The 27167-nt window shown below is 35.6% G+C and overlaps 1 protein-coding gene across 1 annotated transcript; it reads right to left on the bottom strand.

The window, feature by feature from the left end:
• Positions 1–1305: 1305 nt before the first annotated feature.
• On the bottom strand, positions 1306–26824 carry CDC7 (cell division cycle 7). The gene is made up of 12 exons (XM_054592055.1): positions 26742–26824; positions 25848–26026; positions 17879–17962; positions 16406–16541; positions 12887–12980; positions 12664–12806; positions 11520–11772; positions 10772–10867; positions 9881–10059; positions 8990–9072; positions 6690–6839; positions 1306–2278 (listed from the first exon to the last, which is right to left on the bottom strand). The coding sequence occupies exons 2-12, from the start codon at positions 25960–25962 to the stop codon at positions 1887–1889; spliced, it is 1725 nt and encodes a 574-aa protein (XP_054448030.1). The 5' UTR covers positions 25963–26026; positions 26742–26824; the 3' UTR covers positions 1306–1886.
• Positions 26825–27167: the final 343 nt, after the last annotated feature.

The raw sequence follows: 27167 nt of genomic DNA, 5'->3' as shown, positions 1-27167 counted from the left end.
AAAGAGTTCCCCAGACAAGAAGAAAACTACAGGAGTTCATCATCACCAAACCATTATTCGATGAAATGTTAAAGGGACTTATTTAAGAAAAAGATGAAAACTACAACAACATGGCAATAAATATATATCTATCAACAAGTGAATCTAAAAAACAAAGCAAACAAGAACAGAAACAGATTCATGGATACAGAGAGCATTCTAATGGTTGCCAGATGGAAGGTGGGTGTGGGAGAATGGATAAAGAAGTGAGGGATTAAGTACAAATATGTAGTTAGAGAACTTATATGCATGACCCATGGAAATGAACAATGGTGTGAGGACTGCCTGAGGGAGTGGGGGGTGCTAAGTAGAGGGGGGCAAAATCAGGACAACTAATAGCATAATCAATAAAATATAATTTCAAAAAGAAAAAGACAAGGAAAATACTCCCAGGAGTCAATACTTGTTTTTCAACAGGTATTTTTCAAATGAGTAGCCTGACATAAAATATATAAAAGGGTAATTTTATTAACCATACAAACTCAAAAAACATTCAAGTTTGTTCTGTTGTTAAGATTACAGCATAACACAGAGCAGATCAATGGTAATGGCTTACATATATATACCATACTTACCAAATGGAGTAGGTAGACATAGTGACTTCAACATTCAAAATAAAATGAATGTTTTACGTCCCTAGGCTGGTTTTATACTCTACAACTTCTAATAATGGGAAATTTCTCAACAAATCAACATCCCCAGACTTATTTCCCATAGACATTTGGATATACTAACACTGATAAATCGTTTTGGAATTAAGTAATACATAAACTTCTATCCTTGGTCTTCTATTTTGCCTACTTCATTATCTCTTTCCGCTCCAGTCAAGACTCCAGTAATCAACCTTCTCTGAGCAGGACCAACTTAGTCAAAACAGAGATCTGGATGGCTTTAGGCAGAGGAAAATCTCCAATAATATTCTCAATTTTGTGTTTACTCTTCCTTTTAACAGCTACCTAATTATACCTATCATGGTATTAAAAAAAAAAAAACCAAAAAACAAACAAACAAACAAACAAACCACCATACACACTAAGAGAAAAAGAAAAGAATCTGGAGTACTGGTCTTTATCTTAGTCCTACAGCTTCCCATTATCAACCAGTGTATGCGTTATTTTAAGTTTCCAACTGTAAACATATGCAATACTTAACAAAGCACCCAGAAACTTTGTGGAAAGCACCATATAATTTCCAAGGAGAATGTGTAAGCTGCAGGTAGAGAAAGCAAAAAAACCAAGAGAAACCATTTTTTTAAAAATGGCAATTCACAGAATAAATGCTTTCACAAAATACTTTTTAAAATGGATAAATTCAACTCAATTCTATGTGATATACCCCCTAAACATTTTCTCATTGTTTTAGTGTTCATAAGAGGTATAATATATGCCTCTAGAAAAGGAAATTATCTTAACCTATGGAATGGTTACAGTACCAGGCTGAGTTTTCCAAAGGTATGCATAGCTCATGTTCAAAGAAACCAATAAGGCAAGTCTTTTGGCTCCTTTAACCCCTAACACATCCATGAGTTTTCGGACTTGCACTTTGAACCCCAAGATACTAGGCTAAAACTGCATATGGCAATGACAAGTAATTAGGGAAGCTAAAGTGCTTATTCTCTTTGAGGAGATCTAGCTCAAAAGATCATGTTGTTAGTCCAAAGAACTATCCCAGGCACCACAAGTAATCTTAATCCATATTTTATAATCTGCTACAAGAGCAAATACTGAAACTTTAAAATAAATTACTCGTCCTGCCCTGCTCTCTAATCAAGAATTTATGGCTATACAAAGAACTTTTCCACCCTACCTCACAATACACAACAGCAAACAGTAAATGAAGAACAATAATCACAAACTCATATCTTTAAAAAAAGGATGCAACAAAGCTTCATCTGCTGTTATTCTTGAAGCTGGATTTAGATCCAGGAGTTTATCAAGCAGGTCATAAGCTTCATCAGGTACCTTGTCCCAGCCTTCTAAATTGGTAGTGTTCACATCAAAACAACCCCCACAGCCATTTCTGTGCCCTTTATACAATGAATTTCCTGAGTGCTGTCCTTGAGGTGCTTGTCTGAGGTGAGAAACTTTATGGTCAGTCTTCTCTGAAACAGCTGGGTCATGAGCAGGTCCCTGTATATCACTTGTTACTTTGGGAGCAGCAGTATCTATACCTCTGAGCTTCTCACAGAGTTTTCTCAAGTCTTGTGCTGGGACTTCTTTGCTACACAATATTGATTTGCCTAAAAGAGAAAAATCACACATTTAATTATTTGCTCAAACCCGAAGTCTCTCTCATATGAAATACGCAAGTCCAACCATTGCTTTGTGGATATATTTATAGTGAGTGTGAGATAGAGCACCACATGCTATTTTAGGTTGTGTTTTGTGCTGCACAGTTGAAGGCCAAATCATAAAGTGGGAGATAGTAAGTACAAAAGAGTGACTTATTCAGATACGGACTCACATGACTCTGTCAACTTCTCCAGCTTCATCATGTCCTTCTGTAGTCTTTAATCAGCTGCAAATTCTGTATGAATTTGACTACATGGTCCGTCTTGGCCAGGATGCCCTGCTCTTGCCCATGTGCCCAGGACACTCCACTCACCTCAAGAATTACCTCTGTGACAACTGACCCCCTTAGAGAGTTGATTATTCTCAACTTCTACAGCATCCTGTGAAGATTTCTACTACTACTTTTACTACCCTGTGTTGTAACTGATAAAATGTATGCCTGTCTCACTTAGTAGACTGTGGACTCTTTGAACATAGGGACTATCTTATTTATCTTTGATCCCCCATAACCTAGACAAATTTGCTACATACTAGGTTCTCAATTAATGATGGTTGGACTAAACAAAAAGGCATTATTCAGCCTCTCACGTCATTGTTCAAATATCACATCTTATAGATGCTGTCCCTGACCAACCTATCCAAAATAACTGAGTCCTCTTCATTCCCTTTCCCCTTTTATCTTTCTCAATACCACTAATCTATATGACAGTTATACTTGTTTATTTTGTCTTCCCTTCCAGAATTTAAATTCAATGAGAACAGAGACTCAACAATAATATCTGGCACACACAGAGTCCCAATAAATATTTCTGAATGAATACACAAAATTTTCATTTGAAAAAATTTTTAACCTTCACCCAACGATACGTTTACTGATTTTAGAGAGAGAGAGAGGAAGAGAGCCAGAGAGAAATATTGACTGGTTGCCTCCTGTACACACCCTGGGACCAGGGATCTAACCTGCAACCTAGATATGTGCCCTGACCAGAAATCAAACCCACAACCCTTTGGTGTAGAGGACAATGCTCCAACCAATCAAGCCACCAGCCACGACCACCTTTTCAATTTATCTGCCACAACTCAACATATACATAATGACAATCTATCATGCGGCCCCTTCTAATGGTTGAGGACCCTGGGGCAGGTTATAGAAGGGAATTAAAAGCATTCTCACTGCTAATCTTAAGGAAGTCATTTCTTTGAATCATAAAAGATAACACAGTTATGACTGCTAAAGTTTTGAGTCCTCCATTCAAAAGTGATAGTAAGATTTGACTGACCTAACTATAAAAGGCATACTAGCCAAACTAAGACAAGTGCTATATAGCATTATTTTTTTTATGGATAACAAGCATTACAACAATAAATCTCTAAAAGCCTTTTACTGCTACATGACACTTGCCCTGGAATATTTTTGCGTCAGACATTATACTTGGTACTCATTATAACTGCGACTACAGACGGGGAAGATTTAGCTCAACAAAATGTTTTGATATTCTCTGATAAACATTTTTTAAAAACTTCTCACAAAGTTATTCAATAGTAGATAAAAGTTTTCTTAATCAGCTGAGAATAAACATACTCATATAAAAATAAAATTTCCAAGGTATCAATCTTGCTTTCTATTTATGATCACTTCCCCCCTGTATGTATGTATTACTTCACACTATTTTCCTTAGATAAAATTTTCTTTTATAATCCAATTTAAAAATGAGCAAAGGATCTGAACTGATACTTCTCCAAACAGGACATACAGAAGGCCAGTAGACATATGAAAAGATGCTCAACATCACTAATCATCAGAGAAATGCAAATTAAAACCACGGTGAATATCACCTCACACCTGTCAGAATGGCTATCACTAATAAATCTACAAACAAGTGTTCACGAGGATGTGAAGAAAAGGGAACCCTTGTGCACTTGTTGGTGGGAATGCAGACTGGTGCAGCCACTGTGGAATGCAGTATGAAGTTTCCTCAAACAATTAAACATGGATCTATCTTTTCACCCAGCAATCCCACTTCTGGCTATTTCTCTTAAGAAACCTGAAACACTAATTTGAAAGAATATATGCACCCCTATGTTCATTGCAGCATTATTTACAATAGCCAAGATTTGGAAGCAGCCCAAGTGCCCATCAGTAGATGAGTAGATAAAAAAGCTGTGGTAACATTTATACAATGGAATACTACACAGCAATAAAAAGGAAATCTACCCTTTGCAACAGCATGAATGGACCAGGAGAACATTATGTTAAGTGAAATAAGCCAATCAGAGAAAAAGAAATACCATATGATTCCACTCATATGCGGAATCTAATGAACAAAATAAACAAAAAAACAAAACAAACAGATTCACAGAGAACAGACTGACAGCTGTCAGAGGGGAGGGGCAGGGTGAAAAAGGTAAAAGGATTAAGCAAAAAACAAACAAAAAATCCATACCCTCACAGACACAGGCAACACTGAGATGATTACCAGAGAGAAAGGGGACATAGAGGACACAGAAGAGGGTAAAATAGTAATTTTTCTCTTAACAAGTCCAAGAAAGTCACAAATTTTGGGTTGACTTTGCTGCAGAAACATTTCTTGATAAGTGTCTATTACAAGGTTTTCTTTAAAACCACCACTAGGTTTTTCTGGTGAATTAGATCACAGCATTGGTACCTAAGCAAGGGACAATTATTTTCTTAGAAGTAGGTCGTGGTCCTATTTATTTATTTATAAACTAGTGTGGGCCCTTCCTACATATATTTTTCTGAGTTGTATTTTCCAAGAACAGATGGGGTGAGACAAGCGTGTATATTTCTTTTTTTTTCTGTATTTTTTTAAATTTGATTTGAGGAAAGGGGAAAAAAAGAAAGAGAAACATACATTTGTTGTTCTATCCATTTATGCTTTCATCAAGCATATGTATTTCTTCAAGTTGCTCAGATAATTCTGATTGCACCTGATTAAAACCTGATGATTCTGGGGCTGGGCACAAAGTAGCCAAGCTACTCTTGAAGTGGGTTGACTGAAATTCTATCCCAAAGGGGTGTTTTATGTTGTACGATAACATGCTGACTAAGTCACACCCATCCACTTTGAAAAGTATCAACATAACTGTGCATAGGGAATAAACACAGGTGGGCATTTGAGTTCAGATTTTTGGCCAGGGCAACGCTGAAGTAATTCTCAGGTGCCTTATTATGTACATTGTATATCCCAGTCTTGAACTGTGAGAACTTTGTGTAGTTAAGGGGATGACTTCCCATGTCCAATACATGAGGGGAGACCCAAAAAACCTGGAATTTATGAAAAAAATTATTTATTCTTACATGTTTAAACTTCAGTCACCTTCAAAGTACTCTCCATTTGATGCAATACACCTATCGAGACATTTTTCCACTGCCCAGAACAGTTTTGAACCCATGGATTTTGATGCCTTTTAGTGCTTCTGCTGTTTTTTGTTTCATCTTTTCCACATCAGCAAAACATCTCCTGTTGGGGACTTTTTTCATCACAGAGGGCGAGATCGGAAGTAGGGAGAGTGGGGCATAGCATTTTTGGTCAAAAACCACTGAACATTCAGTATGGTGTGGGCAGGTGCGTTCATAAATCGCCTATCATAAAATACGCAAACACATTGAAAGTCTTAAAAAAAAATTCACTGAAGTCTAACACAGCCTCTCACCATATCACCAGCTACCTGGTGCACTGATACAGGTGGGTGCCTAGAACACTCACCTAGCGGGGGAAGCTGCACTACAAGGGGCCCCCCTTGCAGAAGATAATTCTGGGGGGTTTTTTTTGGCCTTGTACACTTACAACACAACTACGTCAGTAAAGGTGTTCCGTTCATTTTCTTTTCTGCTACACTTGCCCTAAGAAACCTAGTAACTTACACACATTTTATCATACTTACTACACTGTATTATAATGAAATGTTTACTTGTTAGTATAGACTAAGATTGTTTAAGGCAGGCCCCAAAGCATCCAATGCTTAAAGACACATTAAATACACAAATTTAAAAGTATTATTAAAAATATTTATGCAATAAAGTCAAATCACAACTACAGGGAATTAGGATTTTATTCCTTATTTTTTTAAGATTATATAGTTACACTTTAAATACTGGGGAAGTGTAGCACTTTGTGCTTGATAAGATTAAATAATTAGATATATAGAAGTGATAAAAAATTTTCTTAAACGATGCAATTAATTTTTAAGCATCTGAAAAATTTTCTAACATGTGAAAACTTTATGAATACAGCATGTTTATTTATAAAGAATATTTCATAATAACTTATTAAATACAGTAATTTGTAGAAGAGAATCAAAAGCATTTGTTTTGTCCTATAATATAAAACTGCTTACCAAAAGTTTTAGCAGCTTGGATAGTTTCTCTGGATCCACGAATTGTCATAATTTGAGCCAAAGCAGTTAAATCGTCACTTGCTTTATAAAATGGATATCGTCCACTAAGTAAAGAAAGAAATATGACACCTGCAGACCACATGTCAATTGCTGTAACAGAAAACAAACTTTTAAAAAATTGCCAAATTTATACTTTTATCATCTACATTAGTAGTTCTCAACCTTTACTGTACATTCAAATCATCTTGAGAGCCTTAAAAAATTCTGATTCCCAGGCACAATCCTTCAGAGACTGATTTCATTATTCTAAAATAGAGCTTGGGCATCAATTTTTTTTTTAAAGTTCCCAAGGTGCTTTTAATATAATTTCAGGATTGAGAATCTCTAGTCTAATATCTTTAATACTCAATACAATTTTTTTTTCCCTAGAGCAACACTCTTGGTAAATTTAGAAGAAAGTTCATTAGAAAACATTGTAGAAGATAAAAAAAAAAAATTCCAAAAATAGCTATGTGGGAAAAAATCTAGATGCTCCTCAAAAATTATATACCACAGTAGTAAAAGTGGTTCATTTTAGAGAAAAGTACTGAAAAGTAGTAAGTCTTCTTTAGTCAAGTACTAACTCTTTCACAAAAACTTGATTCTCCAGAATTTTGGCAGTTAAAATTAAGACCAGCTCTCAGCTTCACGTTCAAAAAAATATTTTTTTTCTTTTCGGTACATCTCTCCTAATTGTTGACCTCCCAGTAACACCAAATTTGCTCTGTTCCCTTGGCCACTGCATCACCTGCCTTTCTTGGATCCCTCTGCACCTCTGCCTGCTCCTTCAGAGTTTTCTTAAAGTGGTAAGTGCTGAGTCCCCAGAACTTCAACCTCTTCCCCTTACACTTCCCTTCACTGGCCCGTCCACTTCATGGCTTCAACTACCATTTATATAACAATGACACCCAACTGAATTTCCAAATCAGATTTCCCTGAGCTTAAGATTTACTTTTATTCTGTTGAACATCTCTATCTGGATACCCCCAAAATATCTCAAACCAATTACACTCCAACCTTCTATCTCCCTGTAAATTAGTTGCTGCTTCTTTATTCTCCACCTTGGTTACTTGTGTCCATCAAGTCCCCAGGCTAGGAATCTGATAAACATCCCGGAGGCCTTCCCCCTCACCTCCCCACACCCTAGTATCCACTAAGCTCTGCATTTCCAATCATTCATTTTTCTTCTTTTCATTCTTATTACTAAGGATCTCATTCAGGCTTTCATCCTCTCTCACTTGGGCCACTGCAGGCCACCACTATCTATCCTCTCCGAAATCTATCCTCTCTGCACACATGCCAGAATAATCCATCTAGAAAAATTACCATCTCTTTCCCTTCATAACTCTTAACACCTACTCGATACAGTCCAAGCCATTTAACAAATGTGATCTGACCTTGTCTACCTCTTTACAGGTTTATATCTCATCACTCCTTGACTTCCATCTTATATTTTAGCTACACTAAACTTTTGATTCCTATGTGATTAGACTATGCTTTTTAATGAATTCCTCTGCTCATGCCTCGATTGCCAACCCCCACCCTAACTTACACTGTCTTCTCAGAGGTTTGCCCGTCATAAACTTTCTTCCAAAATCCTTTCAATTAACAGTAGTTTAGGTATCCCTAAAATACTATATAAAGTTTTGTAACCATATTCACTGAGTTATTTTAAGATTAGTTGACAATGTGCCCTAACTAGAGTATAAGCAGATAGTTTCACTCATTTTTCCTATCATCAGCAAACACAGAATACACACAACGAAAGAAAGCATTTCTTTAACATCCACAATCCTAGTGAATGGTAGGATTCATTTACTCAGTAAGATGTTTCTGGGTTTCAGCTCCATGACAACTTAATTTTCAAAAACCTTTTTAATGCTATTACACTGCTTTCACAATAACAAAAAATAATTTTAATGAAACACACAATCATATGTGCATCACAGAAAACTTTTGAGGTATTAGGCAAATAGATAAAATTCTGCCAAGTCTTAGGTTAGCAACGACTACTAAACACAATTTATTCGCCACAAAGATGATGTTAACAAAATTCCTAGTAAAATCATCTTGTAAATAATTAAAATGTGATCTATTAAAAAATTGTTTTTTAAAAGAAAATTAGGATTAGAAACTTTCATAAACAGTGCTAGAACCACTTACATAATTAAAAGCAGACCTCAAATATTAGTCATAAATAGATAAGATCATAAAATAAAATATAAATTTTATTTGGGTACTGTATTTCTAGTGCAACATACCTGTAGTTTGATTGGGGCACTTTGTCAAGACCTCTGGAGCTCTGAATCCTGGTGTACCTGCCCTGGGGGCAACCTGCTGCCGCCTTGATGAAAAAATAAGATTTTCCTAATTATGTGAAAGTTTGATTATTTTAGATCAAAAAGTAACATTTATCCATTTAGTTCACAGTATATTCTGCCTTGATATCTATATAAATAGACGTTATTATAAAGTCAATGATAATCCAATGCGACGAAAATCCTAAATTTTGCTTCCACAGATCCTTCTCCACCATCTTTTAATAGTTCCCGGGCCTTATTCCAGAAAGGTTTTAAGGTAACTTCCAGGTATAAAAAGAGGTAATAGATAATAGGAGCCATAATAGAAAAACAGAATTCAACAGGAATTCAGAGGTATGAAATTTCATTTCTATTTGGAGTAATACTTATTCACTAATATACTTGTTAATTCATTTATTGAGTTAATCAGGAAAGGCTCAAGAAAGCTAAGTCCTGAAGGAAAAGAAAAATTTATGTGGCAAAGAGTTGTGGGTGGAAGTAAAGAGAAGAGCTCTATTATTTATCTGGTTATTCTACATTGGCAGGAATAAAGAAAGAAAAACAAAAAATTAAATAAACGAGCAAGATGTACCATTCTAAAATTCCAAAAAGACTATTCCCCCACCAAAAAATATAAGAGCATGTGTGTTTTTCGAAGAGCATATGCATGTCAAAAGAACAATGTATGACAATAGCTCTTCAAGGTATTGCTCTCAATCAGTGCCTATGCAGTTCACAGGACTGTGTTACTCACTTTCACTCACTGAATCAATTATCTAACAAAATCAATGCAATTTCTAATCCTGTCTAGCAGCATGGTGGTGATTTTATAGCACCATCAAAACACATTACCTTGAAAGGCAAATACTGCAAACTTTATCTGTTGCATAACAGTCACAGGTCTGGCTAGCTGGGTAAGAACTGGTACTTTTCTTCATCACACCACTATTCGTAACTTTTGTAGAAACGGCCTTCTTCTTTGTTGCTGACTTTCTAGATAGTACATCCACAGTCTTTGACTGCTTCATAAGCTGTAAAAGAAAAGCCGTATTTTCTATTTTCTTGACATTTAACTGATGCTTTCAAATGCTAGTACAGCAAAGTGCGTAACTGTTAAAACTGCTGAATGTGCTACTGGATTATAAACAAATACTTTTGTCTGTTAAAACATTTAAGGTCTTTTAGGTTTTCCTGTTGAATAAATGTATTAAAATTTACTAATTAGTCCTAGTTTGGTAAATATTTGACTTACACAAGTTACGTTCTAGTGTCTAACTCCATTTCAGAACTGTAAACTGCACAATTACATCGGCTAAAATCAAAGTTGTAATTTGTTGCTCATGCCAGCTAGCTTGTGACAGGATATTTTAAGTCAATTTAAGATAATTTAACATTGGTAACAACTTTATAAACTTTACAAACATCTTTACACTATCAATTGTGTCAGGAATGTGTTAGTTGTTGGGAGCTCACATTCTAGCCAGTGAGAGAAAAGGGCTTAATGCCCAATGTTCCTTTAGAGAAAGAGCAACAACAGTCAGCTAATAAAAAATTCCATCAGGAGTTTTCAGGGGAAAAAAACATGGATAAAAGTGTTGACTAGATACTCAAAGCAAGCAATACTTTCTGCCAAAGCAAAACTCTACTTTTAAAAACTTCCTAATAAATGATAATCTAGCCATTCCCTAAATTTTCTTCAGTGTATGACTAACTGATGATTGCACTAATAAGCTAATTACTTACTTTCACTGCAGGGCTCTCATGTGAAATGGAGCTGTGTATATTGAAATTTCTTTCTCCAAAAACAGAGCGCTGGACAGAAAGGCCTACAGATCCATCCTACAATACCAACAAAAACAAGGACAATAAGGATTATATCTGTAACACTTTCTGCCAGCTGTACTCTGCCATAGTTTTGAAAGAGTTAAGTGACATGAAACAAAAACAGCTGCATCCAAGTCATTCTCAGGCACCAAACACTTCTGTGAAAGGAGAAAATATTCTAGACAGAACTCTTAACACCCATACAATGTTATCATAGTCCACAAATATATAAACTAAAAAAATTCAAAAACCACCTGCATGGATGTTATATTTTGCGGTGCAGCTAAAATGGAGATAGACACTTCAGAATTTTTCCCCTGTAACTAATGCTTTCTTGTAAAAAGTATAATTAATCTGAACTTTAAAACATGCAGGGAAATTTTATTATTTTCCATTTCTGTTATATCATGTAATTGTAATGACCAAGACATCATAAATCTACCAAGTAAATTTCAGTTTTAAAACAGGAAAGCAAAAAAAATAAATAAATAAATAGGAAAACAGTCCATTATAAATCTTAGAAAAAAATCTAATCAACTGGCTATATAACAAATGTAAAAATTATTTTAAATTGCAAGTATTATCCTAGTATTCTATCTCCCTCTGTTGGATGAAGTAGTACATTTCTAAAACCCTGTTAGTACTTAAGAAATAAAAGAGGTAGAACCTTGCCATCTTTTCCTTGTTTAATCTGAATTTGTGTATTTGTGTAGGGCCTTTTAACAGAAGTTTTTGTGGTGGGCTGCTGATCCAGCTCCTTAGGTGCTGCTGGGCCACTCAGGGAAATCTTGTTTCCAGTGATTACATGTGATTTATTTTGTGAACTACTTCCCTGCTGAGCTTCGGACTGGACAAATTTGAGAAGTTCTATTTTCGTATCATAGGTTCCTTGGGCCAAACCAAAGTCTACCAAGGCGTACCTAAGAAACAAAAGTAAGTTTTTAATTCTCTATAACAATTAAAGCTTAGTAACATCATAGTACCCTTGATCTACATTCATACAGAAACTGTAACTCTTTTGGTGACCAATTAAGAATTTATAACATTCTTGAAAAAAGAAAGTAAGTTTTATAGACAATGTAAAAATTTAATAGCTAATTAGAATTAAAAATTAAGGAAAGATGTCACATACACACACACAAATCTTTTTCCCCTTTTTCCAATGGCTCGTACTATAAAGCAGACAAAGAATGCAAGATATAAACATAATCCTTTCTTCTCTGAAGGTGTCAGAAATGTCATCATAGCAAATAACTTTCAGTTTTAAAATGTGATTTAATTAAAGAAAATTTAAGAAAAAACTCAAGAATAGAAAGGCCCAAGGAGATAAGTTATAGTTCTATTCTTCTTACCACACTTACTATGTTCCAGTGAATGAACAGTAACATATAAGTTTGCAATGCCTCTATGTATACATATATCATCATAAAAGATATAAACACAAAACTTAAGTGTTAAAATAGGAAATTGGCCATCATGTGTCCAATCCCCTCACTTAATAGAAAACAAATATAGATAAATGGCTCAGAGATAAAGAGAAATGTGTAAAGTCAAAAAGGACTAGACCCTTTCTAAGTTTCTTTTAACTGAGTGCTAGTTCCACCAAGCCATGGAACATCTAATGATGTACATTGTTTTACTAATACAATTTTATCTTCTTCTTCATTATATTCCCTTTTCCGATCACGATGAAAACCTGAAACACACAAAATCTGTGCATGTTTGTTGCAGTATATTTTAGTGTAAGAGATGGATCCCATAGCACAAATTCATTCAAGTATAAATATTTTCTGGTAACTTTCCATACTTACTTTTTCAGACGCCTATTATATAAAAAATTGCTGGGCTTAACATCACGGTGAACAATACCAAACTGATGAATACGTTTCAAGGCTTTAAATAGATTAAACATATATTCCCGTACTTCTTGAAAGGAAAGAGAATTCAAGATGTCCTAAAATAAAGTTATAAATAAGGTCATAAAATTTTTTCAATTAAATACTTAGTAAAAACTCCAGAAAGATCAAAACCTACCAAAAAGGACTCATGCTCCAGATATGGCATAGCAATAACCACATGATCATTTTTCCTAAAGCAGTATTTAACTCCCATGACATTGTCTTGCCCCCTAGTGAAAAAATGCAAAGTAAACTTTAGAGGAAAGGTCAAATAAATGGAAAACTTTATGCCTATATTTTTAAAATGCAATTTTAGCAATACATAAATAATGTTAGAAGACTAACTTAAAACTATCATCATACAGGATATTATACACATTCAACTGACTTGTATAAAATATTTTTTAAAAACAAAAATATCACCATTATATTTATAAGGTTACTATAATAATTCAAACATTATATAATTATCATTTTAATTAGAGGAGTGGCAGAATGAAAAAATGATGAATAAAAATGAATTAACCCCCTCACTGGTGTGGCTGAGTGTACTGAGTGCTGGCCTGCAAACTGAAAGGTCACTGGTTCAATTCCCAGTCAGAAAACATGCTTGGGTTGTGGGCTAGGTCCCTAGTTGGGGGTGTGCAGGAGAAGACCAATAAATGTTTCTCTCTCTCCTTCCCTTCACCTCTCTAAAAATAAATAATAATAATAATTAATAAAAGAATTAACAAGATTAGTAGCAGATAGGATAGTATGAGTAAGAAATTATTTTAAAAACCGCTAACATTTATTAAGCAGTCAGTATATGCCAAGGTCTGAATCTAAGCACTTCACATCTATTAACAAATTCACTTAATCTTCACAACAGCCCTGAGAGAATGGCGGTATCATTTCCTCCCCCTTTTCTAAGGAAACTGAGACAGAGAGAGGTTAAGGAAGTTCCCCATTAAACCAGTATGTCATGGAGCCAGGATTTGAATCCAGGCAGTTTGTTCCAGGTCTATGCTTTTAACTGCTATGCTACAATGCATCTCATAAAAGATGAAGAAGATGAGGAAAACAGGGTCAAGTTGATTTCCATGGCTTTGAACGTAAGTGAGTAAAACAACATAAATACCAATAAAATACAATCAGATAAAGAAGTTTCAAAAACCAAGACTTCATCATGTTGATAGATTTCTAGATATATGACTAAATCTTAAGTGAAAAGTCCATGACAGTAATTACAGAGAAGTGATACATAAATGAGTAAAAATGACTAGAGAGAAGAAAAAACTGAACCTTGGAAAAGTTTCAAGGTGAAGGGCAAAATAAGGAGGAAGGGGCAGAAAGCCCAGACAGAGATGTCAGCCAAGTGAGGAGTTTTGAAGGAAGGGGTGATCGTGGAGGTCAAAGATAGTAAGAGGAGAGGGAAGGCTTTTAGTTTGGCAATGAGGAATTAACCAGTAATTTTTCAGAAAGCAACTTAAGTGGAAAGGAGGAGTTAAAAAAGGATTTAAGGAGGGAAAAAGAGAATACAAAAGAATTAGAACATAAAGACAATTTGCCTGAAATATCTGGCAAAGAAAAGAAGAAAAACCAGTGTGGAAGCTAAAAGGGAAGCAAGATCACATAAGGACTTTTTTAGCGTGCACTGTTTGGAAGTACAGGGAAAGAGAAAGTGGTAGAGTGAGATATTTAAAGTGTGGAAAAGAAATGATCTCATTCAAGGTACAAGAATGTATGTAATCATGCCTTAGAGAGGCCATCTCATCCTCTTGTCTTCTATAAAAAACAGAAGGATGAAACAAAGAAATAAGCTTCTTTTTTCTGTAAGTACTTAGTGGGCACTGTTAGTTGCTAGACACTATGTTAGACATTAGGAATGCAATGGTGAATTAAAATTAACACTACTTCTGCCCTCATGGAGTTTACCATCAGATAATAAACAAGGTAACAATAACAGATTATAAGTTTTAAAAGAGATCAAAAGGTGCTGTGACAAAGAATCTAATTTAATTCAGGGAAGGCCTCTTTGAAGTGGTGCTGCTCTTGCTCAGAAGAGGAGCCAGCACTGTCAGAGGTCTTCTTAAATGAAGAAACAGTATGGGTAATAGTGGCCCTGAGGTAAGAAGGCTCTTGAGCCAAATGTGAGACACTAAAAAACTGGAACACAGTGAGGGAGGTAAGGGAGACTGGCATGAGACAAGGTTGGATTTTTTTCAAAGTAATCTGGGAAAGCATTGGAGGATTTTTGAGTGGTTGAAATAACAATATCCAACTTATATTACATACATACATATTTCTATATTTTAAAGATTACTCTGGTTGTTTTGCAACCATGAGATTAGGGGAGGAAAGAGAAGAAGCAGGCTACTACAGTAATTTAAGTAGTGGCTGAGAAAATGGATGTGGATGAGTTTTTATATATATTTTGGAGGCAAAGTGGCCAAGACTTGGTGTTGAATGTGGTTTAGAAGAAAAATGGAGAAACTGAGGACGATTACTAGGTTTCTGGCTTGTACAACTGGCTAGAGATGGTCATGCCATTCACTGAGACGGGCATATAAAAATCAGTTGTTGTAATATGATTTTTTTGGTAGGCAAAGATGGATTAAAATTTAGTTTTTGGCATATCATGTTTGAGATGTTTATTAGGTACCCAAGTGGAATATGTCACATAAGCAGGTGGATATATACAAATCCACAGTTTAGAGGTCTGAGTCTAGATATATACTTAATAGGAATCGTTACTATGTATTTAAAGTCATATGGAAATACATGATCCTGGAGTCTAGGAAGGGTCTAGAGAAAGAAAGGTCAGGATCAAGCACTTAGTAACTCCAACATTTAGGGGTCAGGAAGGAGAGGAAGAACTGGCAAAGGACATTGAAACTAAAAGGCCAAATACAGCAGGAAAAAAAAGAAGTATGTGGCAGTAGATAACTCAGAAGATAGGTTCAAATCAATTATGTTAAAAACTGCCCAGAGTTCATATGAACAGAAACAGGAACTTGCAAAATTAAGTCATGGTTGACTGCACCTAAAGGAGTTTTAGTTTAGCACAGAGAACAGCAGCCACATTTATGTATAGTGAATGCGGGGTGTGGCAGTGAGAACAGCACATGTAGATAATTTTTGAGAAGTCTGACTGTCAAGGGGAACGAAGAAATGATGGAGCAGCTGGAAGCAGGATGGCAGGATGGAAGCAGGAAGGGGTGGGGACAAGAGATGGTAGATCATATCCGTTATGTTGATAAGAATTACCTAGCAGAGAGACCAACGAGAAAGACGTGCCAGACAGTTCTGTTGCTCAAAATAAAATATGAGATGAGGCTGTCAACAGCAGGGGAGATGTGAAACATGAGTTCCCCACATTTTAAAAAATATCTAGACCATGATGCCAAGGTTTATGCTTTGGCAGGAAGATGAGGAAAAAAAGTGGTAAAAAACAGGAAGTCGAGCTTAGCCTCAAGTGAAATCAACTCCAAAAATTAGTATTAATTTAACTAATCATTCCAAGGTTAGAGGAAAAGCACTAGCAAATTACAAACAACTGACTGAAAAATATGTTTAATTAATGGACAATATTACTATCCTCATTAGATAACTACTTAAAAATCTTAAAAATTATATACAGGCAGTTCAATTAAAATGTCTTTAAATCACCTACCCAGCCACTGTTAGGCACTGAAGTTCAGCTGCAATTCTTATAGGATGACTTGTTGGAATTAAGTGTTTTAGAGCAATTTTCTCTTCAAGTCCTACTTGTAACTGTGCTGTGGCCAAATAAACAGAGCTGAAAGTGCCTGTAAAACAATTTATTAGATTTTTCAATATTTGGTTTTTAAAATGTTAATAAAACAGTGCTAAAAAAGATCATAAAAACTGTTTAGAACCCATACAATTATCATAATCTATCACTATTTTAATAACAATGAATACATAGAGTAAACACAGCTGTGAATATAACTTATTTTCAATTTTTAATGAATTCTTAATTATCCTCAGTTCTTTAGGGGAAATGATATTAAATAAACCAAAGCTCTATCATAAATCTGTCTGATTGTGTTAGCATAATGTCATAACCCATTCTAACAAGTATTTTTCTGTAATATTATCATTTGAAATTACTTTAAGACTCAGATACTGGTCTGTTAGAAGTAGAAATGATAGTCTTAGCGGGGGAAAAACCTACAAAAACACCTTGGCTTTTAAATTTAGCATTAACTAAAGCCTATCACCAAAAAATTGATAGTTTTGTGGGTTTTTTTTATTACAAAATTCTCCAGAGCCTTTAATGTGTTCATCATGAACAACCAAAAGGAAACAATACACACGATTGTTTCCAAACTTACTTGGCCTTCGGACATTCTCCTCTTCCCCCCCGTTTCATAAACAGTAATCAATTTGTTAGGACACCATTATTTTCCAGAACAAAGTTTTTGCACATTAAGTCAGTGTTCAAAAAAGATAAGGAAAAAGGTGTAAAGATCTACTTCTTATATCCCAAATCATATCATCTTCTAATTTCTCTGCCACCACTAATCCAGACTTTTCTAACATTTTTCCTTGTGAAAAGCAACAACAAAGTATATGGAAATTTTTTAATATTTAGGCATTTCTCTATATAATCATCAAAAAAACTCCATTATCTTTATCCACTCATTGTCTTCACATCTGTCTGCCAAATTCACCCTTCATTCAATCAATGGTTTTTATGTTAATACTGACCATCTTGTATTATACCACTTTCTTTTCATATTTTGCCGTCTTAGCTTTCATGTATGTTACAATGTACAATTCTACCTAACAGCAAATAAAGAGGAGAAAGATTTGAGGTGCTTTTATCAAATCTCCCCATTTGAATCATTGTTTTTCAATTAATTATCATTAATCATATACGCAAAAGTATAAGGATTAAATAGGACTGTTCACTTTACTATAAATATTTATTCTATGCCATTCTTTCTGGGGTGTGGGGGAGTTGTTACCATTATATTACTACTAGTAATATATTACTATAAACATGGTCTTAATATTTTAAAAAGGAGTTTATTTTTCAATAAGAAATAATAAACATCAAAATTAAACAAAGAAAACAGAAGGGAAAAAAAAAAGATAATAAAATATATCCCTAAATTACCTTCTCCAATTTTGTCCTTAATCTTAAACACATTACCAAGCTGTGGTACAGCTTCATAAAGCTTCTCAATATCTTTTTTAACACCTATCAAGGAAAAAAAAATTTATAGTTACAATTAATGAGAGTATACTTTAAAGTTAAAGCTTAATTAAATAAATTCTAAAACATGAATTTTTACAAATAAACAAGTAGAAGTCTTACAATCATGATAGAATAATTAAAACCATATCAAGTTGCTGTAACTCACATATACCTCTTGAACTAACAGACAAAACTGATTAAGACCCAGAATCACACACACACACACAGTTTCTGCTACTCTGGAATTACAACATACTAACAGATACATTGTCTTTACCTAGAGTATAACACAATGAAGAAACTAAATTAAAAAAATAGTAACTAAACTATGTGTGCTATGCTCACTAGATGGCAGGACAAGGACACAATGCAATCTTCTTGAAAACTATTTCCTTCCCCTAAAGATATAAAATTTTACGAGCTTGGGAAAGTTTTATGTATTATATATTCACTGTATTCCCTAAGAGAGAGAGTCTATTAAAGCTCTTGGGAAAGTCGAAAAAGATTTTTTTTTTAAAAACTGTCCCATTACCAACAGTACCCTCTAGACAACAGATAAATTGCTACTTTTAAATAAATACAAGCTCTTTACACAAAGATACATGGTTAAAATATGGAGAAGCAATACTACAAAATGCAATGAACTACGGGATACAAAAGAAAACTTTATACTTGAGTCATCAGATTTTATTCCAATATCTAGGCCAGGCATCAGCTACTTTTTAAGTTATCATAATACTCCACACAGTGTAAAAGTTTAAGACATTTTCAAAGCACTTTGGCATGTGTTATCTTTTCTGATCTTCACAACAACACTGTGCTATCGGCAAAACAGAAACTATTACCCTGATTTTGGAGATAAAGAAATCCCATTCAGGGAAGTTAAATCATAATGCCCAAATTCACAGAGGTATTGCTGATGTCTCCAGACTCATTTATTTAACACACACTGTGTTTAAACAAATGCTCAGCAATGGCTATATTTTAAAAAATTAACAAATTTGGTGCAGCCCCCGTTCTCTAAGAGCTTACTCTAGTGGAAGAGACAGATGTTAAAAGCTTACTCTTAATACAAGATGAGAATTGCAATAATAGAGGAATGCACATATTACTAGGTAGAAGTGGGAAGAAAAATGAATTCTCCTGAAGGTGCAAGGAAGCTTAAGCTGCATTTTGAAGTACTCTCCAAGTAGAATATGTGGAAGAAGGCATTTTAGGAAGAAGGAACTATGTATGCAAAGACGTGGAAAAGGAAAAAGGCATAGATTATTGTGGGGAGAATAGGGTGGGGCAAATAATGAAATTCAATGTGGCCAAGGAAGGGAAAGGCAGAGAATGCAAGTGAAAGCCATAGATTTTTTAAGGAGGAAGATGACTAGTGGATAATTTGAGAGATTCGAAGAACATTAAGAGTTGGAGAATAGCAGGTTAGTTCAGCATTCTTTCCACTGTATCAGCCCATTTGAAAAATAGGAAAACTTATTTAAATTTCCCTCAACACCCTGTCCCCTTTCTACTTCATAGGTGACTAGAAAAGCTTCATCATTTCAATACAAGAGGCAATATAACAGTAATTAAAAGTACCAGTTTTGGAGATTGACAGCTTAAGTTAAAATCCTGGCCCCATTATTTACCAGCTGGTACAACCTTCCTTGAGCATACAACTTATCTCTGTGAGCCTTAGTTTCCCCATCTATAAAAAATTGAGATAGTAACATTACCCATGCCACTGAGATACTGTGAGGATTAAATAAAATAACATAATGTAGAAGAAGCTTTAAACACAACGCCTGGCACATAGTAAATATTAAATAAATAATAGTGGTAATTCTTATTGTTGTTCGTTATTAACATTACTATTTCTTCAGGGCTTTGGCTCATATTATTTTACTCCCTCTGCTTGAAATCCTCTTCCCTCTTCCTTTTTAACTCCATGTGGCTGGCTCAGTTGTCACAGTCTCCTTTGACACCTTACTTAAATTAGCAGTCCTTCCATTACTCACGCCTTCCTGTTTATTGTCTTCGGAATACTTATCTACTATGAAATTATCCTGTTTATTTATTCATTCTCTGTCTGCCTCCTCCCACTAGAATATAAGTTCCAACAATAAAAGCTCCCTGTCTGTATAATTCACCACAGTACACTCAACTCTTAGCACAGTGCCTGGCATGTTTGTTGAATAAATGAATTATTACCATCATGATGGTGATTCAGATATAGCTGCAGAAAAAACAAAACCACCAAAAAACCCCTAAAGTTTAGACATCACAGCAGACTGAAGCCAAGGACAGTAGAAGCCACCTCACTATCAGCTACCACACTACTTCACTCTAGAAACCAAAACCAGGCCTGGAGGGGAAAAGCAGGCTTTGTAACAGTCAGAGTCCCCACAGTTCACTAGAATCTTTCCTCCCGAGTGTCCATTTCAACCAGCTTCAAATTCCAGTGCCACAGGAAGGGCACTATATGGGTGCCTTTCCATTTGATAGTACCTCTTCTAGTACATTTCTTTGATTCTAAGATACATTTTAACAACTCTGAAATTGGGATGCAACTTGCAACTGTTGGCTAGCACCAAAGCTAACAAAATAGGTGTCAGTGACTCAAATAAAATCCAAGAAACCATAGATGGGTACTCATATTTAACCCTCAAGTGCCAAATGGTGGTAGGGAAGACGCAGTAGAGGTCGTGAAGAAATCATCGAATATAGGCAAGCTCCAAATAATTGGGCTCTTCTAAAGGGCCCATGAACAATGGCTTAAAAAAAAATGGATTCATCCAAAAAAAATTCTGTATCAGTAATATACAGAGAATAATACTGTGAGGGGAAAAGTAGACTATCAATAACTCAGCATACAAAAAAGTGACTCAGAAAAGACATAGCAAAAAAGTTTATTTTCCTTTTTAAGTCCGTACCTGAGATATACAATTATTTGTCTAATTAAGTCTAAAAAAAAACTCTTCATTAAGTATGAAAGAAAACATTCTAGGTGATAAAGTCTTATGTAATAGTACAACTGGCAACATTTCTGAGTAGTATATAAAATGTAGTACCTAACACTCAATGATGTTTAGATATGATGAAATATTTTAGGAACCTTATTTGTAGTCTTTTTTATTATTAAATGTATTAAAGTGTTTATGTGCATGTTTTGTCATTGTGTACAATGATTAACAACAGCAAAGCTTTGTAGTAGGATGACAGTTGCCACTGTCCACTAGTTCCATGTGGCTATTCAAATTTAAATTAAATAAAGTTAAAAATTAATTTCCTCAGTCACATCAGCCACATGTGACAATACAGAAACATTTACATTATTACAGAATCTTCTTTTGGACAGTGTTGATAGAGAAGAAAGCCAAGAATCTAAAAGATCTGAATTTAATGCCTATCATTAAACCAGAGTGGTCAGTTCTTAAACTGTAAAACAAAGGGTTTAGATTAGATGGACTTTACTTTCCAGCTACAAAAGTCTATGGTTTTCCCATGAGATGAACATTCTGGAATTTCCCTTTGTATAAGCACCTTAGGCAATTAGAAGTAGAGATACTGGTTAGCTGTTAGAAATCACCAGAAAGAAAACGTATGTGATAAGTCCTGACTGGTGTGGCTCAGTGGGTTGGGCATCATCACTCAAATCAAAAGGTCACTGTTTCAATTCCCAGCCGGGGCACATGCCTGGGTTGCAGGCCAGGTCCCCATCTGGGGGCTTGCAAGAGGCAACCAACTGATGCTTCTCTCACACATCAAAGTTTCTCTGCCTCTCTTTCTCCCTCCCTTCTCCTCTAAAAATAATGATAATCTTTAACAAAAATTAAAAGAAAGTATATGTATAAGAATATTTAGTAAGTTATTCACAAGCCATGTGAATGACTATGTAAGCTTAACGTGCTTCCATAAAGCTACTCACTTATGTACTTACCTACCTTTATGAAACACTAAATATGTTTATATTAAGGTTTCCTGTTACTACAGAAAACTTTGACATTATTAAACAACAGTAAAACTTTCTGAAAACCAAAATGAATGCAAAATCCTCAAATTCTGAAGTGGGAGATGAGAGCAGACGGCAGAAGAGAACACTCATGTCAAAAACTGGAAAATACTAATGGCCAAGACCCATCAATACATATACTCTGAGGACTGTGGGAAGACCCTACAAAGTCCACAAGCTACAAAAAATTATTTAAATGTCCATATGTTATACATCAAGGTCTTTTTGTTTTTTCTTTTACATAATATATCCAAGTTGGCTTTAATACAGCCATAGTCTCCTGAACTATGCTCCCTGCTTTCATGCTTGTTGGCCCTCGGCCTATAGTCTTGTATGGCAGCAGCCAGAGTGATCCTCTTAAGGCTAAGTCACCATATCATTATTTTGCTCAAATACACTAAAAGTTTCACATCTTGCTCCACATAAAAGCCAAAGAACTACTCCTCTCTCCACACTTCTTCATTCGCATCACCCTCCACTTTCAGTCACGAAGACCTAGTTATTCCTAAATGCTAGGCACACTCCCACCTCAGGGCTTTTGAGCTTGCTGTTTCCTCTCTCTGAATGCTCTTCCCCAGATAACTGCAAAGCTCATTCCTCCACCAACTTCAAGTCTTAATTCAAATATTACCACATTGAAGCTTTCTCTTACCAACTGATTAAAATCACAATCTCTTTGCCCAATACTTCCTATCTCCCCTTTCTACAATTTCTTCAAAGCATTAATCAGTTTTGAGTATTCTATTTCTTTTATTTTCTCTCTCCAATGGATTAAGCTCATTAATTTTTGTCTGTTTTATGTGTAATTTATCCCTAGCATCCAGGAGAGTATTTGCAAATAAGATATTTAATAAATATCATATAAATGAAATGCTTTCAATTACTTACCATGGAGTAAAACTGACACTCCGGGAATATATTATCATGCTTACTCTGGGGCTTTCTGTACTGCCTAGTTATACTTCCTATAACTAGGAAGGTCATATAATTTTGCCCAAACTGAGACACTCTAGAAAGTAAGATGGGCACTGATAATAATTATACTGTAACAGCAAGCATAAACTACATCTGTTCCAGACAAACCAAGATAGTACCTATAACCAATTTTAGAATCATGGGCTAAGAGTATCCATATAACACAATGAAAGCAGGTGTTCCAGTACAGTTCAACAGTATGGAAGAGACAGTGTATGTGAAGTTTATAGTTCATTCTTTCACTGAATAGATCCTTAGCACTTGCTAAATTTGAGATATAGTAGTTTGTTTTTTTTAAAGTCTAGCTCAAAGAATGAAAAAAAAACATTTGGTCCAATACTCCACCAGGTACTTTAGTTTTCCTTAGCAGGAAAACAATCTAGTGGTGGTTCAGTAAGAAAAAGCAATTAAATAAATTATAGTATACTATATAGTGAAACATTAGGCAGTCATCTTAAATCAAGCTGCAAAATATTTCATTACATACAAAATGTTCATGATACATATTGCTAAGTAAAAAATTGAGATTAAAAGTAAGTTGGCTATAATCCCAAAAAGTCGCCAGTTATAAAAATAGTCATGGCCCTGGCCAGGTGGCTCAGTTGGTTGGAGCACTGTCCCATACACAAGAAAGGATGCAGGTTCAATTTCCAGTTAAGGCACATATCTAGGGTGCGGGTTTGATTCTTGGTCGGGGTGCATTTGGGAGGCAGCCGATTGCTGTTTCTCTCCCACACTGATGTTTCTCTCTCTCTCTCTCAAATCAATGAACATATCCTCAGGTAAGCATTAAAAAAGACATGAGAATATAAAGTTCAGCATAGAGAATTATCGTGTCAGATGGGTACTAGGCTCACTGGGATGTTCACTCCTTAAGTTATATGAGTATCTAATCAGTATGTTGTACACTGAAACTAATATAATATTGTCAGTCGACTGTGATTGGAAAAAATATTTTTAAAGTAAATATACCTGTATGCACAGAAGACAAAAGGAATATAAAACCATGGCAATATTTGGACAGTGTAATATTATTTCATTTTAGTTTCCTATACTTTCTAGATTTTCTTCAATAAGGATGTATAATTTTTATCAGACAATAAGTTATAAAAAGCTGACAAATACCCCAAAACAAAGGGCCATGCTATCCACCCATTATACTAAGTATTTTACTTGATATCCTTGCATTAAACCATTCATTCAATATTTTCAAGAACCTACCATGTACGCTGTTAGGTTCTGGGAATATAAAGATATAGAAAAAGTCCTATCATTTAAAAGTAATTCCATCAAGAAAAAGTAAATCATATTAGATCATGAGACAGTTACATGCCTAGACCTTACCAGCTTTACTTTCCTTACTTAAGTTATGTTTCTGATATAACGTTAGCTTTTATAACCATATTAAAAAATGTCAACATGTCTTATAAATTACCAAACATACTGTTTATAATGTTCAGTTACATGAAAGCCACAAAAACTTTAGAAATCTGGAATAAAATTAGCCCCACTCTTTATTTCCCAGGTTTCCAGAATATTAGAATCCCAGCTTTCCTCTGAACATAATGCTACGACCATTCACATATTCTGCATAAGGCACAACATAAATGAGGAGCTACAGGAGTAACTGCCTTCAAGCAGCTCATAGTATAATTAAAGATACAAAATAGAGTGCTGAACAATACAAGAAAAATAATACAATGACTGTATTATGTATTATGTGTCCAATGAAGTAAGGGAAAACTGGACCATGAAAAACAGGTAATTGCAAGAAAAATGGAAGGGAAGAGGGACAGCATCCATGAAACTGGATGAAAGTGGCATTTTAAGATTATTCTAGTAGCAATGTATAACACACACTAGAGGATTAAAAAAAAGGTAAAAGCAGGCAGTTTAGGTAAGAAACTTTCTTATAATTCAAGAGCAAAGTGTAAGGGAATGAATTAACGTATTGGAAGTGGGAATAAGAAGAGGTATTGCCACACATTTAAAAAAAGATAAAGTTGGATGACTGGATTATAGGAAGCTAATACAAAGCATAAACTGAAGATTATTCTAAAGTTTTAAGCTTAAATAAATGGGATAATAGTGGTTTTTATCACCAAAAATAGGGACATCAGAAAGGGTATTCATTCTTACAGAGTTTAGTTTTAGTCAGAAATCAAAAGCACATGATGTCTTATCTTTCTAGGATAGGGTTATTAAAGTCTATTTTGTAGTATGTAAATATATATACATATCATGGACAAATACTCAAAACTAGTATGTTTTGGACAAGCACTAAATATGCTTAAGACAAAGATGGAAGATTTAGCTACCTTTTAGGAAAAAATCTAGTTAACTGGAACACCTCTATTTGACAAATATTTACTAAGTATCTACTATGTCTCAGGAACTGTTCCAGAACAGGAATGAAGGTGTACATTTTAGTGCATGAGATCAGGAATTTGAACTCTTCCTCACTTCAAGGTCTGGGTTAGAGCCAAATAACACTGCATGATGTATACTGAGATATAGTGCTTTATTCACATATTTTTTGTCATTGAATGCTGCTTTTTAATATTTAAGTCAAAATTCCTCCAATGTCAATTTCTAAATTCAGCTTAATGTAATGTGAGTAGACATGACAACATAGATCTAGGAGAAGAGAACCTTTAGTTTGGTATCAACAAAACCTTTGTGTTCTTCGACAATCACTAATACTAGAAGCAACTTCATCTGTTAAAATGACACGGCTGGACTACAATCCTCCTTCTAAAATACAATTCAGTCCTAAATCTTAGGAAGCTTTACTGATTTGTAAAAATGCTTTTATTTATACACACAACCCACTATAAGACTCGGGAAGTTCCGTGTGTTTTTAAAAATAATCGAAATTACAGAATTGTCTGTACATCTTTGAAATGACACACATACCTGGTAGCTTAAAATTCTGCTCATGTTTTTTTAATGAGCCATCGGCCCGCAACCGCTCACGCAGGGGAGAAAAAGCCATGGGTTCATCCACCTGAATTCCCAAAGACGACTCCATCACAAAACAACTGGGATGCAAAAATGCCAGCTAAGGGGTCATGCCCACAGGGGGAGTAAAGCAGCTGTGAAAATTACAATACCGGAGAAGACAAGTTTAAATCACTCATGGAACCAAGCACTAAAGTATGCCACTGTCCCTAACGCGGCAAACATTTGAAAACGAACCATATGCTAAGTCCTCCCCGCCAAAAAAATGTGGGGCTAGTTCTAATGGTCCCATTTTATTCACTTTCACATCCCAGAAATATCGGCAGGGGGTCCAAAGGGGAAATTTCTAGTCAGAGGAGCCTCGGGGTTGTGGGCATGCAGAGGCAGCGTGCCCGGGACCATCCTTGCCTCGGCACCAGGCTTCTGGCGTATGCAGGTAAGGGGGAGGCCTTAGTGGGGAGAGCAATTTGACCTGAGCAAGAAAACAGGAGGAAATCGTTTCTCTACTGAAAGGGAGAGCCAGAAAGCTCGTTCCAGGCCGCAAGCAAACTAGCGGAGAACTGATACCACACCGGTCACGAGCGCCGGAAGGAAGAAGGGAAGGAGGAATGAATGGGATCCCTACAGGAGCGCTGATCGCGAGCTCTGCGGGGAAGGATCTTCCTCTCTCAGACCCGAGACCGAACGGGATGCTTAGTGCGCAGGCGCAAAACTTTCCCGCCGCAGGCCAGGGGGATCCTAGGAGGGGGTTCCGGGGTACTCCGCTGCTATAAGAGCGAAGTCACGGTCCAGAATTCATTTCTAACCCCTCACAATCCCGTGCCATGGAACAAACCCTTGGAAACTCACGATTTAAGAGAATACGACTTCCGTGGCTCCCCAAATGCCTGGGTCGCCGCTTCCAAGAGCGCCCCACCTAGCGAGTCTGCCAAACGCGCCTGCGCAACCCTTCCCGCCTGGATGTATTTTAGTTGCTCATGCGCATTGTAAACCTCTCGGCGCTGCGAATACGCTACCAGGCGCTTGCGCAAACGGGTAGGGTTACTACCCCGAGGCTGTGGCTAACCAAAAGCGGTTACAGAAGTAAAATCCGGGCGTAATCCGTTCCTGAAAAATAGAGTAAACCGTGAAGTTAGTTATCCTATACAATTTTCGAGAAAGAAAATAATTCAGAAACAGAAAAGTCTCAGGTCCTGGAGTCTTACTACATCCCAACAGACTGGTCGCACAAGACATTTGGCACTCTATATACAAGACTCACTTTGACTCCCCGCT

This window comes from Pteronotus mesoamericanus, unplaced genomic scaffold, assembly GCF_021234165.1.
Source record: "Pteronotus mesoamericanus isolate MK-2021 breed Mesoamerican mustached bat unplaced genomic scaffold, CSHL_Meso_final scaffold_31, whole genome shotgun sequence".
In the NCBI taxonomy this organism is placed as follows: Eukaryota; Metazoa; Chordata; class Mammalia; order Chiroptera; family Mormoopidae; genus Pteronotus; species Pteronotus mesoamericanus.
This window is presented reverse-complemented; position numbering and strand designations above follow the sequence as displayed.

What these genes read in the sequence shown, in the direction of transcription:
- CDC7 (XM_054592055.1), bottom strand. Translation starts at nt 25,962, where the DNA reads ATGGAGTCGTCTTTGGGAATTCAGGTGGATGAACCCATGGCTTTTTCT. An exon ending in TGGAGCATGAGTCCTTTTTG is followed by an intron (nt 12,807 to 12,886) that starts GTAGGTTTTGAT and finishes ACTTTATTTTAG; the next exon opens with GACATCTTGAATTCTCTTTC. An exon ending in TGCAGTATTTGCCTTTCAAG is followed by an intron (nt 9,073 to 9,880) that starts GTAATGTGTTTT and finishes TTTTTCATCAAG; the next exon opens with GCGGCAGCAGGTTGCCCCCA.